General features: G+C 34.0%; 1 protein-coding gene across 2 annotated transcripts; it reads right to left on the bottom strand.

Moving 5' to 3' along the window:
• Window positions 1-2,919: 2,919 nt before the first annotated feature.
• LOC147403687 (transcription factor bHLH143-like) lies at window positions 2,920-7,189 on the bottom strand. Of its 2 annotated transcripts, none has more exons than XM_086439372.1 (4): window positions 6,933-7,189; window positions 5,422-6,009; window positions 5,161-5,313; window positions 2,920-5,065 (listed from the first exon to the last, which is right to left on the bottom strand). In XM_086439372.1, the coding sequence occupies exon 4, from the start codon at window positions 5,044-5,046 to the stop codon at window positions 3,988-3,990; it is 1,059 nt and encodes a 352-aa protein (XP_086295498.1). In that variant the 5' UTR covers window positions 5,047-5,065; window positions 5,161-5,313; window positions 5,422-6,009; window positions 6,933-7,189; the 3' UTR covers window positions 2,920-3,987. The 2 variants fall into 2 exon arrangements, with proteins under 2 accessions (XP_086295498.1, XP_086295499.1); XM_086439373.1 differs by having other exon boundaries at window positions 7,004-7,189.
• Window positions 7,190-13,183: the final 5,994 nt, after the last annotated feature.

Here is a 13,183-nt window from a genome sequence, read left to right as displayed (position 1 = left end):
TTTAAACATAAAAATGGGGGCATTTATGAGATCTACATTTTTATGTCGTTGTGGCAAATCATTTTCTTAGGGGTTGTGTGTGAGAAAATATTTGCCTTCTCAAGTCTCGTACATGTGGCAAAACTATTTTTTTTTTCTTCATTTTCTACTTATTTTGCAATCAAACACTATTAATTATAAGTTTTTCACAACAAATTATATTCCTTGGAGTTTGTTGTGCAATCAAACACGTCCTAAGTGATTTTTTGGTAGAGGTTGAAGGTAAGAGTATTTAAGTTATTTTCCGTTGCCTCTCATAGAAGACGAAGGTCAACTAGTCAATAGGGGCATATAATAGTTTTAAAACACAATGATATCTAAAATATTCACCAATACATGCAAGGGTAATGTCCACAGGGTTGGGATCAGTGAACATATGGAGGTGAACTTATATGTTCACACACTATCCCAAAAGTGTAAATACCAAATCCATTAATTAATACTCAACGGAGTTTGCACGCGCCTACGACACATCTTGGGGGTTAAAGGGTGTAAAAGAGAAAAGATAATTAAGTTGGATGGGTATTTAAAGTTGAAGGGGCATTAAGAACAAAAGGAGTATAAGATATACTAGAAGAAGAGATAATACAATAAAAGTACTATAAAAAAAAAAGTGTGTACTCGAGATGTATTCTGTAGGTTATAAAAATTAAAACAAAGTAGTGGGATAGACCGTTGTATTTTATTGTATAGATAGTCCAAACATTTGACTTTGGGGATTATTTCTCTTGAATGAGAAAAATAAGGATAAGAAGAGAAGAAATTCCGAGATCATTTGATTATGCAAGAGATAAAAAAGAAGATATAATCCTAATAATAGTGATTTACAATCTTTCTTACCAATTTTCCCCTCACGACCCACATGACATGCCATTGCTCATCGCCCTCTTATTTATCAATGTGTAATACAAGTGGATTCAAGTTGTAAAAAAAGATCATTCATACCAAATTATACTCTTGAGTATGGGAAGAAGCCATGGAAGATGAAAGAATTTTCATGTAAAAGAACCACTTTTGGGATATTGTGTCATTGTCACAAGGTCTTCAAAAGGCTTAGAGAAAGAAAGAGAGAAAAAAAAGGCATAAAGGCTTATTGTAAAAAGGAAAGGAAATGTGATTGAAAGATAATGGTGGAGGTAATGGTGGAAAGCATGAAAGGACTATTCCTTCTATGTACCTTAAAAGCAAACCATAGAAAACTCAATTATGTCCTTATCATCTTTATATATATATAAAAAAAAAGTCGGGACCTTTGGCTTAGGCCGCAATCCAAGCCCAATCCGATCTTTGATTAGGCTCAACGAATATCAGCCCAAACCTGACTTGAGTTTATTGTGCAACGCAAAATCCAATCCAAAGTAGGGTACGGCCCATTGGGTTTGTTTAAGTTCATCCAAGTTGCATCCCTAGACATAATACTAGAAGTATTGGGATTTTAGTAAAAATTAGAGAAATCCACCTCCACCTTGGTTTTTTTTGTGCTTCCATGAGAGAGTGACAAAATAATCTTAATGCCCTCATGTGCAACCTCTTACTCATAGACTCGTAATTCAAGATGCAAACCTAAATTTTGGAAGGATGAGTGAGTTTTATTGCATTTATTCTATAATATAATATATAATGAGAGAAGGTTAAATATTGTTGATCAATACCCGCATTAAATATATATTTTAAGCTAAGCAAGTAATAGTAGATAAGTCCATTAATAAATTTCAAATAATCTTATCTATAATAATATAAATTTTTTAAAATTGTGTTATCTTTTTTTATATAAAATTGTTGCCAAAATTATTATTGAATCTCAAATCTAAATTTGATCCAAAAGTTATTGAATTGGGCCCAAATTATTTTCAAGTGCCAATGATAAAATCCCTCCTTCATACTACACCACGAATAAACTTGTCCCCAAGATTCAATCCTCTTAGATTGAACCTTGACTCAATACGAAGCATGCAGTTATACTAGGTTCATGGAATATAATGAACCCAAAGTAACTAATTTGTGAACCCAACCATTTCAGCAATCCAAACACGAAGATACAACATTTTATTTGAGTATTTAGATTCTATATAACAAATCTAGAAAAGAAAAAAAATCCCTCCGCTTAACTCTTGTACATCACATGAATTAACCGAACCATCGAACCTTAATAAACCAAGGAACAAATGATCTTGCTGTCCCTTAATATGAGTTGGATCCGAGTCAGATATTGATCCTTTCTTATATTCACCTAGATCCGAGTTATATATTGCTTTGGGAATTATATTTTCAGATTTTTCAAAATATCCTTTTCTACTACTTTAATACAATATGAATTCTTATAAAATAAAAGGGAATATAATGATAAAATTGAATAGTATACCAATTAGCAAAGAAGTTAAAAAAAAAAAAAAAAAGTATGAAAATACCTGACCCAAATTAAGTAATTTAAATGGGTTGGATCCAATTTAAGTGAAAACGAAATGATTCGGATATGATTTTATCTAGTAAAATTCCAGTCGGATCCGGCAAAAAGACCATATTTGAATATGTACATACTCAGATCCAGCCTGGGTCTGACCCAATTTATACCCTATCAAGAAATTTGAGAAGAGTCGTGATTTTCCGACGCCCGCTCTAACATACGCCCCATGTGCAGTTGTGCATCCCAAGGAAAAAGATCTATGATTCTAACAAATGCCACATCAAGGGGTGAATGTAAGAGGGAGGGAGGGGGTGTCAGAAAATCATTAATCGAAATGAGAACCAAAGAAACTTATTGACATTTTTGAGGAGCTATTGACCACAAAATCAGCTTTGATTGGGTGATCTAAGCGTTTTCCATAATTAAGAGAGTCACTTTCGTGCTAGAAAACGAGAGTTCATCTACTGCATTCCACATTCTTTAAAACAAGCGTGTATTATCATTATTATTAATCAACAACAATAGCCTTATTATAACATGATCAAATTGGTGGTGGTCCCACCTCAACAACACCCATACAAGAGAGAACCGACGAAGGATACAAACAACACAACGTGACGAACACAAAGCAATGAAAGGTGGACCCCCCACAATTGACCTAATTCACCACCAGGCGCGCATGCAATTCTCAAGTGAGCCCCACATCCTCCTCCCTCCTGAATTACCGCCAACTGATCCTCACATCTTCAAACCCACCCCACCCCACCCCACGCCTCGCCTCTCCTCTCTCTAAAACCCAAAAAGAAAAAACATAAGCTGATTTAGACATATATAACCCTCCACTTTTCGTGAATATTTGTGATACCCCTGTGTTTTCAAACTTATAACATACCCCCTTGACCTAGGACTTCTCTTATAGACTATTTAGAATGACAGACCTAAACTCCCTCATCTTCAACTTTCACCCTTAATTTTGACGAGGGATTAAATGTAACAAAGGGATCGAAGATGATGGTTTTGGGAGGAAAAAAGAAATTCAGGTTTTAGGCTACACTTCGAAGAAGGAAGCATTTAGGTCACTTTTCTTTATTTTATTAGAGAAGACCAAAGTCAAGGGGGGCACGTCATCACTTTGAAAACATAGGGGAGTAACTCAAATATTTACCAAATTGAGGAGGGGTACATCTAAATAACCCAAAACAAAAAGCACCACCACCTTCTCCAGTCAACAACCAAATCCACCATGTTTCTTCCCTTTTCCTTCTTCTTTGCTTTGTCTTGCCATTTTCTTTTTCTTTCTTTCCTTCTTACCAAATCATCTGTCTCTCTTTATTGGGAGCACTAGAAAGAGAGAGAAAGAGACCCAATTCAATCATTGAAGTCTACAAGACTTCCATCTTCTCTTACCCTTTTCTCTCCCCTACTTCATCTTCAACAAACACCAATTTACAACATCTAACTACAACAACAACAACTACTACTACTACTACTACTACTGCTGCTGGTACTGGTACTGGTACTGGTACTGGTAAGAGCTGCTGATGCTACTCTAAATCTAATCCCAAAGATTTAACTTTGAGCTTCAAGGATCTCAAGTATCGGATCGCTTCTTCGAGAACAAATACAGCATCCTTATCTTCCCCACCTGGAATTACACTTTGGAGGATTCTCATAGTCTCTTGTATTCTCTCTCTCTTCAACCGCTTGTTTGCTGACATCGAATACTCTTCTTCTTCATGGGTTCTGCCTTTCACATAGCTTGATTCTGCATCATCCTCGTACTGACGAGTTCCATTGGGTTTCATCGAAGTTGCTGTGTCCATGAGTGATGATGATGTATTGTCGTTGTCTTCGTCAAGTGTTGGCCTCTTCCTCTTGGTTGGGGTAACGGAACTACCGACCTTTGCTGCACTTTCTTCAACTTCTTCTCGCTTCTTGTACACTGTAATTTCACTGGGGGAATGACCCGTGCTAGTTTCTTCATCGTTGTAATCACTACCATCATCAGAGTATAGTAAGGCATTAAGTTCTTCAGTATCTTCGTGCATTTCATTTCCGTCATCAATCTCCCGATTCTCATCCAACCCATTAGAGAAGATAGTTCCAGCATTATAAATCCCATCTCTTTTAGTAACCGATCCTTCTTCATGTGATGAACCACAGCTGTAAAATGGTTTTGGATTCCCCAAGTTCAAGTGTTGGATGGGAGTGCCAATAGCAGAACTAAAAATCAAGTTTGTTTCGTTCCCGGACTGATCGAAAATTAGTAATCTCTTCTTAACAGACCCATATTCTGTATTGGGTACGACCTCCCCACCAAAGCCATTATCTAAAGCAGAGAGTTTCTCCTTGTGAATGGTATTTGGATTGGGAGTTAAAGCTTGGTGGTGGGCGTGGTAGGCACAATTAAACCAATCATTCTCTTGATTTCCTTGCCCTGCATTTAAATGAGCTCTCTCTGAAACCAAACCCGGGAAAGATCCATTTGGAGAAACCATAAAAGAGGACAGATTTGTATCAGACAACATGTTCATGTAGTTTAAATTGGGTGATTGCCAAGGTGAAAACTGATGATGAAGCCAAGAACCAGAGTCCTTTCCCATTCAATCAAGAAACAATCACCTAAAATACAAAGAAGACTAGGGTGGTTTAGTTGATTCAAAGGAATCAAAATAACTTTACTATTATTGTTACTTGTAGAATCTTGCGAAACGTACCAGAGAATATGGTACTTGTAATAGGCAATGTTTGTTTATTTGTTGCCTCTTAGGAAAGAAGATAAAAATCTACAGACTCCACTTTAATTCGAGCGAGCAAAACCAAAATGCTATCTACGTAACAGGTTTAAGTAAATGCCGGAAATACTCAGCCTGGCAAAACAAGAAACAAATAACATGATCGAGGGTCGAGCACACAATCATCATAAATCATCTTTACAAATTAAAAGAGAACATCATGGGTTATGCAGTCTCACTAACCTGGCAATCCTGCAAAGGTTGAAAGCATGCTATGACTCTAACTATAATGGTCGAACTCCCCGCAATCCCACTCTCGTGTTTTAATGCTCGGAATCTTGTTTGACTTGCTGCTTGGCTTACCATAACTTCTTTTGATCCTTGAATTAACCCCCACAAACTGCCCGAAAATTGGATAAAAATCGAAATAAAGTAACAACCCAAACTAGAAATCAAGATCAAGGGTAGAACGGATTAGTCAAGAAAAACAAAGGGAGATCAATCAGGAAATAGAAGCAACCAACAGGATCAAGAGTAGAACAGATTAGTCTCGAAAAACAAAGAAAGATCAATTAGGAAAAGAAGCAAACAACAGGGTTCAGCTAATCCTACGGATGAAACAAGGGCGGGCAACTAAGAATTTGGATCCCATGGACGAATTAGAGGAAAAGAGAATTGAAGCAAAAAAAAATTGTGGTGAATTCAGATTTGGAAGAAAGATTTACAGAATGACTCTACAATATAAGTTCAAGGAGACTACTTTTCGAAACACATCAACTGAAAAGCTCAACCACCGCATACTGTTGCTATTTCGACTTCAATTCCAGGTCCCTGCAACAGAGTTATCTGAGTCAGATCTCTTATAGTACTTGGTGAAATCAGATTGGTCTCCAGAAACCCAAGGTTTCGTTGGTTTAGAAGATCAAATTCATACCATAAAGTATTTATAAAAATAAAATAAAATAAAAACATAAAGGAAGTCAGAGATCAGGAATCTGAAATGATGCTAAATAAGAAAATAATAATAATTGAGCTAAAACATCAATATCTTCACAGAAAAACACATTTTACAAGAAATTTGCCAAAATTTGATTAAAATTCTCAATTTCTCAAGCAAAATTTACTAAAACAAAAGGAATAAAAAATCAAAGTAACATCCATATATGACCACAAATTAACTCCATCGAAACATTAGAATCAGAAAGAAAGAAACTATCAAAGATCTGACAGCAGGAAAAAAAGCTTTAGATTTCTACTATTTTAAGCCAAGAAAAACAAATCCAACACAAATTAACTGAGAAACGAAATAAAATCCATGACTGAAAAGAAAAGAAGCTCCATTAAAGCAGTAAAGCTAGAAATCATCAAAGATCTAACAAATTACAGTGAAGGATCGAATAAAAAATCGGTTTCGGAGCAATAAAAGAATCAGTTTTTTCCTGTTTTCGCAGAGAATCAAAATCCAAGATAAACTTACTGAGAAATGAATAAAATCCATAACTTAACACACACAAAAACCCCATTGAAGCAATTAAACAAAAAATTATCAAAGATCTAGCAGCTTAGAGTGAAGAATCGAATAGAAAATCGGTTTATGAGAAAGAAAAGCTTCAGATTTCTTCTACTTTAACCAAGAAACCAAGTCTGATACTAATTAACAAACAAACAAAAAACACTAAAGAAACCCATTTCTGAACCAAAATAGCTTCATCAAACGACCAAAATCGAAAAATAACAAAGTACTAACAACTTACAGTCGATTACAAGAGAGAAAATCGATGTGAGAGCAAGAAAAACTTCAGATTTCTTCTGTTCTGAGACGGACCTGACAACTTACAGTCAATTACTGGAGAGAAAATCGATCTGAGAGAAAGAAAGACTTCAGATTTCTTCCAAGATGAGAAACGCAATCGGCAGCTCGAATCAAAAGGTGAAAGAACAGAGAAAAGGAGGAGAAGAAGCGCAGAGAGAGAGAGAGAGAGAGACGTACAGTCAAAGTGGAGTGAGGAGGACAGATATCCGAAGAGATTATATAAAGAAGAGTCTTTTTACTTGATAGACCCCCGTACATAAGTACAATTTACAAATTCCCCCTTAAAGTTTAGGAAACTCTTTTTAAATCTCATTTTTCAACTTCGTTAAGTAGGCATTTTCAAATAACAAATATAACCCTCATTTGTTGAGAGATTTTTTGCTCACACAATAGTCAATGTAAGATTTCACTTAATTCCAATGGCCAATCACGTGGAGACCATTTTTGTCCCACCTCGGAATTGAGACATGTGTCTCAAAGAGACAAACAAATTCAATACGAAATATCGAATTTAATTTGTACAAATTCCTTGAAATCTTACACACTGTGATAAGCACTAACAAAAATCCAAAACGTTACTTAATAAAAAATGAGCTTAATCAGAACGAGAAAAGATTTACTTATTCAAAATTCAAGTTAGCATGATATGAATCGAACATCTAAAATAAGAACATTCTGCATTTTTCAAAAGAAAATAAATCGAAGAAATAGTACGATCATAATTGTACTAAAGTGGTTGAAAAGGAGGCATAGATCAATTCTTAGATCGATAAATTCATTAGTTTGATTTTGAGATTTAAAGTATAATGAGACAAAACATTAATGGTGATCTGAACTCTCTCACGCGACAAATAATAAAATCACACAAACTCAATATTTAATACTCTGAAACACTATTAATCAAACCCATGAAAATAACATAGGTAAAACATTTCCAATGCTTTAGGATTGTAAAGTCTTGCTAGCCTTATTAAGTTAGTAAGGATTTCGCTCTTACTAAGGATCTTTGGGACCACCTTATCGCATCTAAAAACAAGATACGATGTTTTAATGTTGTAGAAGATAAAATTATATGAACTTTCGTCGCAAAGGAACTTAGAGAAGTTGGCATGTACAAGTCCCTACATAGTAAATAGAGTGAAATGACAAAATTACCCTCATTTGAGGAGGTATTCGTTAAGTAGAAATTGGAATTTAATAATGTTGATGGCTAAATTATGACATCAGGTCACAAAATTCGAACCGCTTGTTCGAGATTTTGGTTTGGATTTATATTTCTAGCATCTTTGTCTTCAAATATGCCCCTGTTGTTTTATGAAAATAACATTCACATCCCTCACTCTCGTTTGGTTTGCCAAAAAAATTAAACTTTTTTTTTAAGTGCGGAATTAACGAATATTGAGAGATTCTATCACCACACCGGCTTTTACTTCAGCACTCCAAAATTTAATTCTTGATTGATATCAAATGAATTCGAGTTCCCTTAGTAAAAGTTGGATATCATAAATTATTATGCATATGATTCCTTTTTTAATAAACTATTTTAACAAATCAAACTTTGGAGAATAAAATCTTATAACATTATATTATAAAGTATTTATTTTTGTAGAAATTTTATAAGAATGAGAAAAATTTATAGATAGTCACTTAGCGAAAACGTAAAAATTAACTATTTCACATTTTTATTTTATTTCAATTTCAATTTTAATTAAATTACATTTTCTTCGTGATATTTCTTAATTAGTATTTAATTAAACTATTAATTATTATAGATGTTATAAGTAAAATAAGTTTATATGTCGGGTACACGAAGGAGATCCAATTCTTATCGGATCCTTAAGACGGCTTTCCAGAATCAGACCCTAAAATGATCGGGTCCATGATGGTAGACCCAAAATCGACTAATCAATTTTGGGTACGTGGTACACATCAACAACATTCTAGCACCTCGTCCATACAAGATTTCACCTCAAGGTAGTTCCCAAGCTTAGGCTTGCACAATTGGTGATTTAAATAGTCATGTTGTTGCTTTCTCATATCTTCGTACAAGTGTTTGATCTAACGTTGTAGGGATTCGAATGTTGTGTAAGTTCGCTCATTTGAAGTTGCATTAACAAGTTTTGAAACAACCGTGATTGACCTCAATTGAGTAACTCAAAGCATCAATTAATCTAAAATTTGATAGCTTTGATGATAAAAATTGGTGTGACAACAAAAACTTTCCTATTCACAATTGCGATAAAAAGTGAAAAAATCGGGCTTAGACCTATAGCTTAGATGGTTTGACACAACACATTAAAAAAAAAAAAAAAAAAAACTAAAGATTTTCTGACTCGAAAATTTGTACTCAGTCAACAGGGCATGTGCATAGAGTCATAGATCTTTTTCCTTGTATATCCTAAAGAAAAAGATCTTTGGTTCTGTGCACTTTCCATGTTGATCAAGTACACATCGAGTGAAAAATTTTGAGTCGGAATATCATGACTCTAAGTTTGAGGTCGTTGAATCAAGTCCAGCTTACCCATTAAAAAAATCCAATGATCAAGAGAAATATGTATCTCAATAATTTTTTAACAACAAAAAGCTTTTATTCAACTCAAGGAATAAAAGTAAATTTACCACACACAAAAAATGACTGATTCAGTAATTTTGATAAAACAAATAGCTATTTTAGTAATTTTTCCATCTTTTTAAGCAAGAAAAGTTGTAAATATATGATATATTCTTTCAGTTCCAATCGTTTTCTAGTGGGCCTATCTTCTTCCAGTACTTTTATCAGCCTTTTTTATGTTCTCTTGCTTCACCAAGCAATCATATTAACTTCTTTCTTCAATTGAAATAAGCTTTAGAATTGCTTTCTATGGTTCTAGAAAATCTATTCTTGTTTGATATAAAATATAAATTCTGAGGCATCAAATTGGAATCTCTCTGCCATGCTTAGACAAACCCACGGGCCCACCTACAAGTTGTAAGCCACAAAGAATTTTTAGTGATTTTTTACTATATAAAACTCAATCACCACTGATTGGTGTTCGAGCTTCAGATCCCAAAAGCATCCGTTCGATTGGTGTGATTTGCAGGCCGAGCAATGCATTTTTTTGTACAACTGCATCGATCTAGTCAATAGGGTTATAATCAAGGATCGATCCAATCCAATGATTTAGGGTTTGGATGGAGTATTTGTCTACAAAAGCCTAATTTGACAATGTATTAGATCGATTTAGGATCAATTTTATCCCCATTAATGATATGTAAGAAAAAAAATATAATATATGATTTATGTTTTACTATAACTATATACCATGTTGGAATTAATCTTTTATTAAAACCCAATTCACTTAGTATTTGATCCAATTGGTGAGATTTGTTGAGAATCAATTTGAAAAAAGACTAATTCAATAAATTATCAGATCGGAATATTTTAATTGGATTTCAAATGTGCTTTGATCGAACAATACATCTTAAATCTAGGAGTTCAATGGTCGTCCATCTTCAAAGTCTTAATTCGACCAATGTGACAGTCCATACGTACAAACAGTCATTTGTGACCCACACAAAAGTCATTAGTGGGAAAACAAATGATCTAATCGTTACTAAAACACAAAACCCATCAACGGTCAAGATTTGTATGTATATATGTGCGTATGTATGTGTACGTGATTTTAATAGTAAAGTTTGTTTAATTGATTTATTAAAGGGCAAGGAGACAATGCCCACTATATAAAACTGAAAAACAAAAAAAAAATCAAAATTAAAACATAACAAGAGGAGATCTTAGGCACAGAGGGGAAGATCTACAACTCCAACTAATTTATGGAGTTTAATATAAATAATTGAAATATAATAAACTTAGTGACATCCGCTCTTGTTTGGATTGGAGGGAACAAAGAACAAAACTCAATCAAGTAAGTCTCTTCGATAACGTCTATGCTTTAGGTGGCACTAAAACCTCTTCTAACTTTATCTCAGATGTAAAGAAGGAGATTCCCTCAGCTTGTATCTTATTTAAATAAAATAACCAGTTTAATAAACACACCCCTTTGTTTTACTTAATATTTGAGATAACCCTGTGTTTTCAAACTAGTAAAACAGTCCTCTCTTGACCTTAGTCTACATTGGAGGCTTAATAGAAGATGACTTAAATACCCCCCATCTTCAACATTTTATTTTTCCAAAAATTTGAAATCTTTTGTACCTCTAGAATAAATTATTTATCGCTTATTCAACTTCTTCTTCAATACTTGTAAAAAACCCATCATCTAGAGGGTGCAAATAGGGAATTTAAATCATTTTATATTAGTTTTTCAAAGTAAGAACAAGATCAATGGGTATATTATCAATTTTAAACACAATTTTCACTATCATAATTTCATAAATAATATCGAGATGACTCGACAAGATGTCTTGCTTATCTTGAATGAAATAGAAATTTTCGTCAAAATTTTTTTACCTAGAAAGAAGAAGAAGAATCAAAGAATCAGAGAGTAAAGAAAGGGAACTCATCCATGGCATCTTACTTCGTTCAGGAACTTTATTGTGATGTCTTGAGCAATTTTTGATATTATGATTTGAAAATACCTTGTATCTCAAATATTCACTATAAACGCGGAGAGCTATGTCAATATTACTAAATCATTGATAATATTATGACTTTTTAAATAATTAACAAATTGATTAAAGATGCATTTTTCTAATACATCCTTAAAAATATCTTTCTATCTAATCCGAACGTTTGATGCTCTCAGGGGTGGAGCCAGGATTTTCATGTAATGGGGGCAAACTATGATTAGTTGTATAATTGAAGAACTTGAAGACGAATGGTTTTAGGGCTCGAGGGGGGGAGGGGGGTGCAAAAATTAGAAGGAGGTGCGGCGGGTGTGAGGGCAAATGGGGAAAGAGGTGAGGAAATTGGGACAAATAGGAACATGTAATTAGTTGAAAATATAGGGTGTCTCAAAGTTATGTAGGGGCAATTGCCCCCACCAACGTCACCCCTAGATGCTCTGGTGCTAGTTTTCTACCTCTCACATCTAAGTAATAGTGCTCTACCTCCACATGAAGTTATCTTGAATTTTTCATTGATTCAAATCGAATCCAGTCTAATTCTGGATTAAAGGATTATGGTTTAAAATCTAGTTCCAAAAACGAGATGACTTGGGTGAGTCATCTCGATCTCGAAAGCCATTGGGATCACATTGACTTGTAAAAATTCAAGATGGTTCTTATGATATTTTGAAAATATTGGTCAAGTTTATGAAACTTCCATCAAATCAATCAGATATTTTTTTTATACGAAAATAATTAATTTGAATGATTTAAGTAAATTATTTATTTTAAAATTAGATTTTCTGATTATTGACTCGTTAAAATGAGATATTCATACGAGTCACACACGATACATTGATGTCCTAATCCCAAAAACTTCTAAATCATAAGGTACCCACGAAAAGAAATGTGGATAATTGGATGTAAACCACCAATGCAAAATCAACCAATCTGACGTTAAGAAGTGGTGCCCACCACATTCACCTAGGTTTTGAGAGCTACTAGTGGCACAAATAATCAAACACCATGTTGTAAAGCTCGTTAAGTGACTCAGAAATTTTGCTGAGTCAACTTGACATGTTTGAAATTCGAGTTGACTTAGTACTAAAACTAATTTGAACCAAATCGTTGTGTCAAGTAGACTTAGGAATATCGCCTAGGAGTATTAGAAAATCGGGTCCGAGTTATGTATTATATGTCTAGGGGAAATTGCAAGTTTACTTTGACTTTGCGCACCGGCTATCAAGATTGAGCTCTTATAATTATGTATTATTTATCAAATACACTCTGATGCTCAAGTTAACTTTATTTTTTATTAAACTCTTTTTCTGCTAATCAATTTTTTTTTCATGTATTTTTTATCATATTAGTTTTTCAGGGACCAGCACCTTCTGCTCACTATATGTCTTGAGTTCGACTCGAGATTCACAATTCTTGGTGAATTTCGATTAGGTGAAACCCAAAAAATTATCATCGAAGTTTGTGTGATTAGATGAGGGCTTCACACCTAACTCGACACTTGAACGCATCTCATAATGATTTTTATTCCTATGATATTTAATATACTTTTTTTTTTTTGAAATAATAAATATATTCAACCATAGATTATTTCAACAAATGATGCCCTTAAGCTTGACTAATCGTCTT

The sequence above is a fragment of the Akebia trifoliata genome, chromosome 4, assembly GCF_017979445.1.
Source record: "Akebia trifoliata isolate Shusen 1 chromosome 4, ASM1797944v1, whole genome shotgun sequence".
Lineage (NCBI taxonomy): Eukaryota > Viridiplantae > Streptophyta > Magnoliopsida > Ranunculales > Lardizabalaceae > Akebia > Akebia trifoliata.
This window is presented reverse-complemented; position numbering and strand designations above follow the sequence as displayed.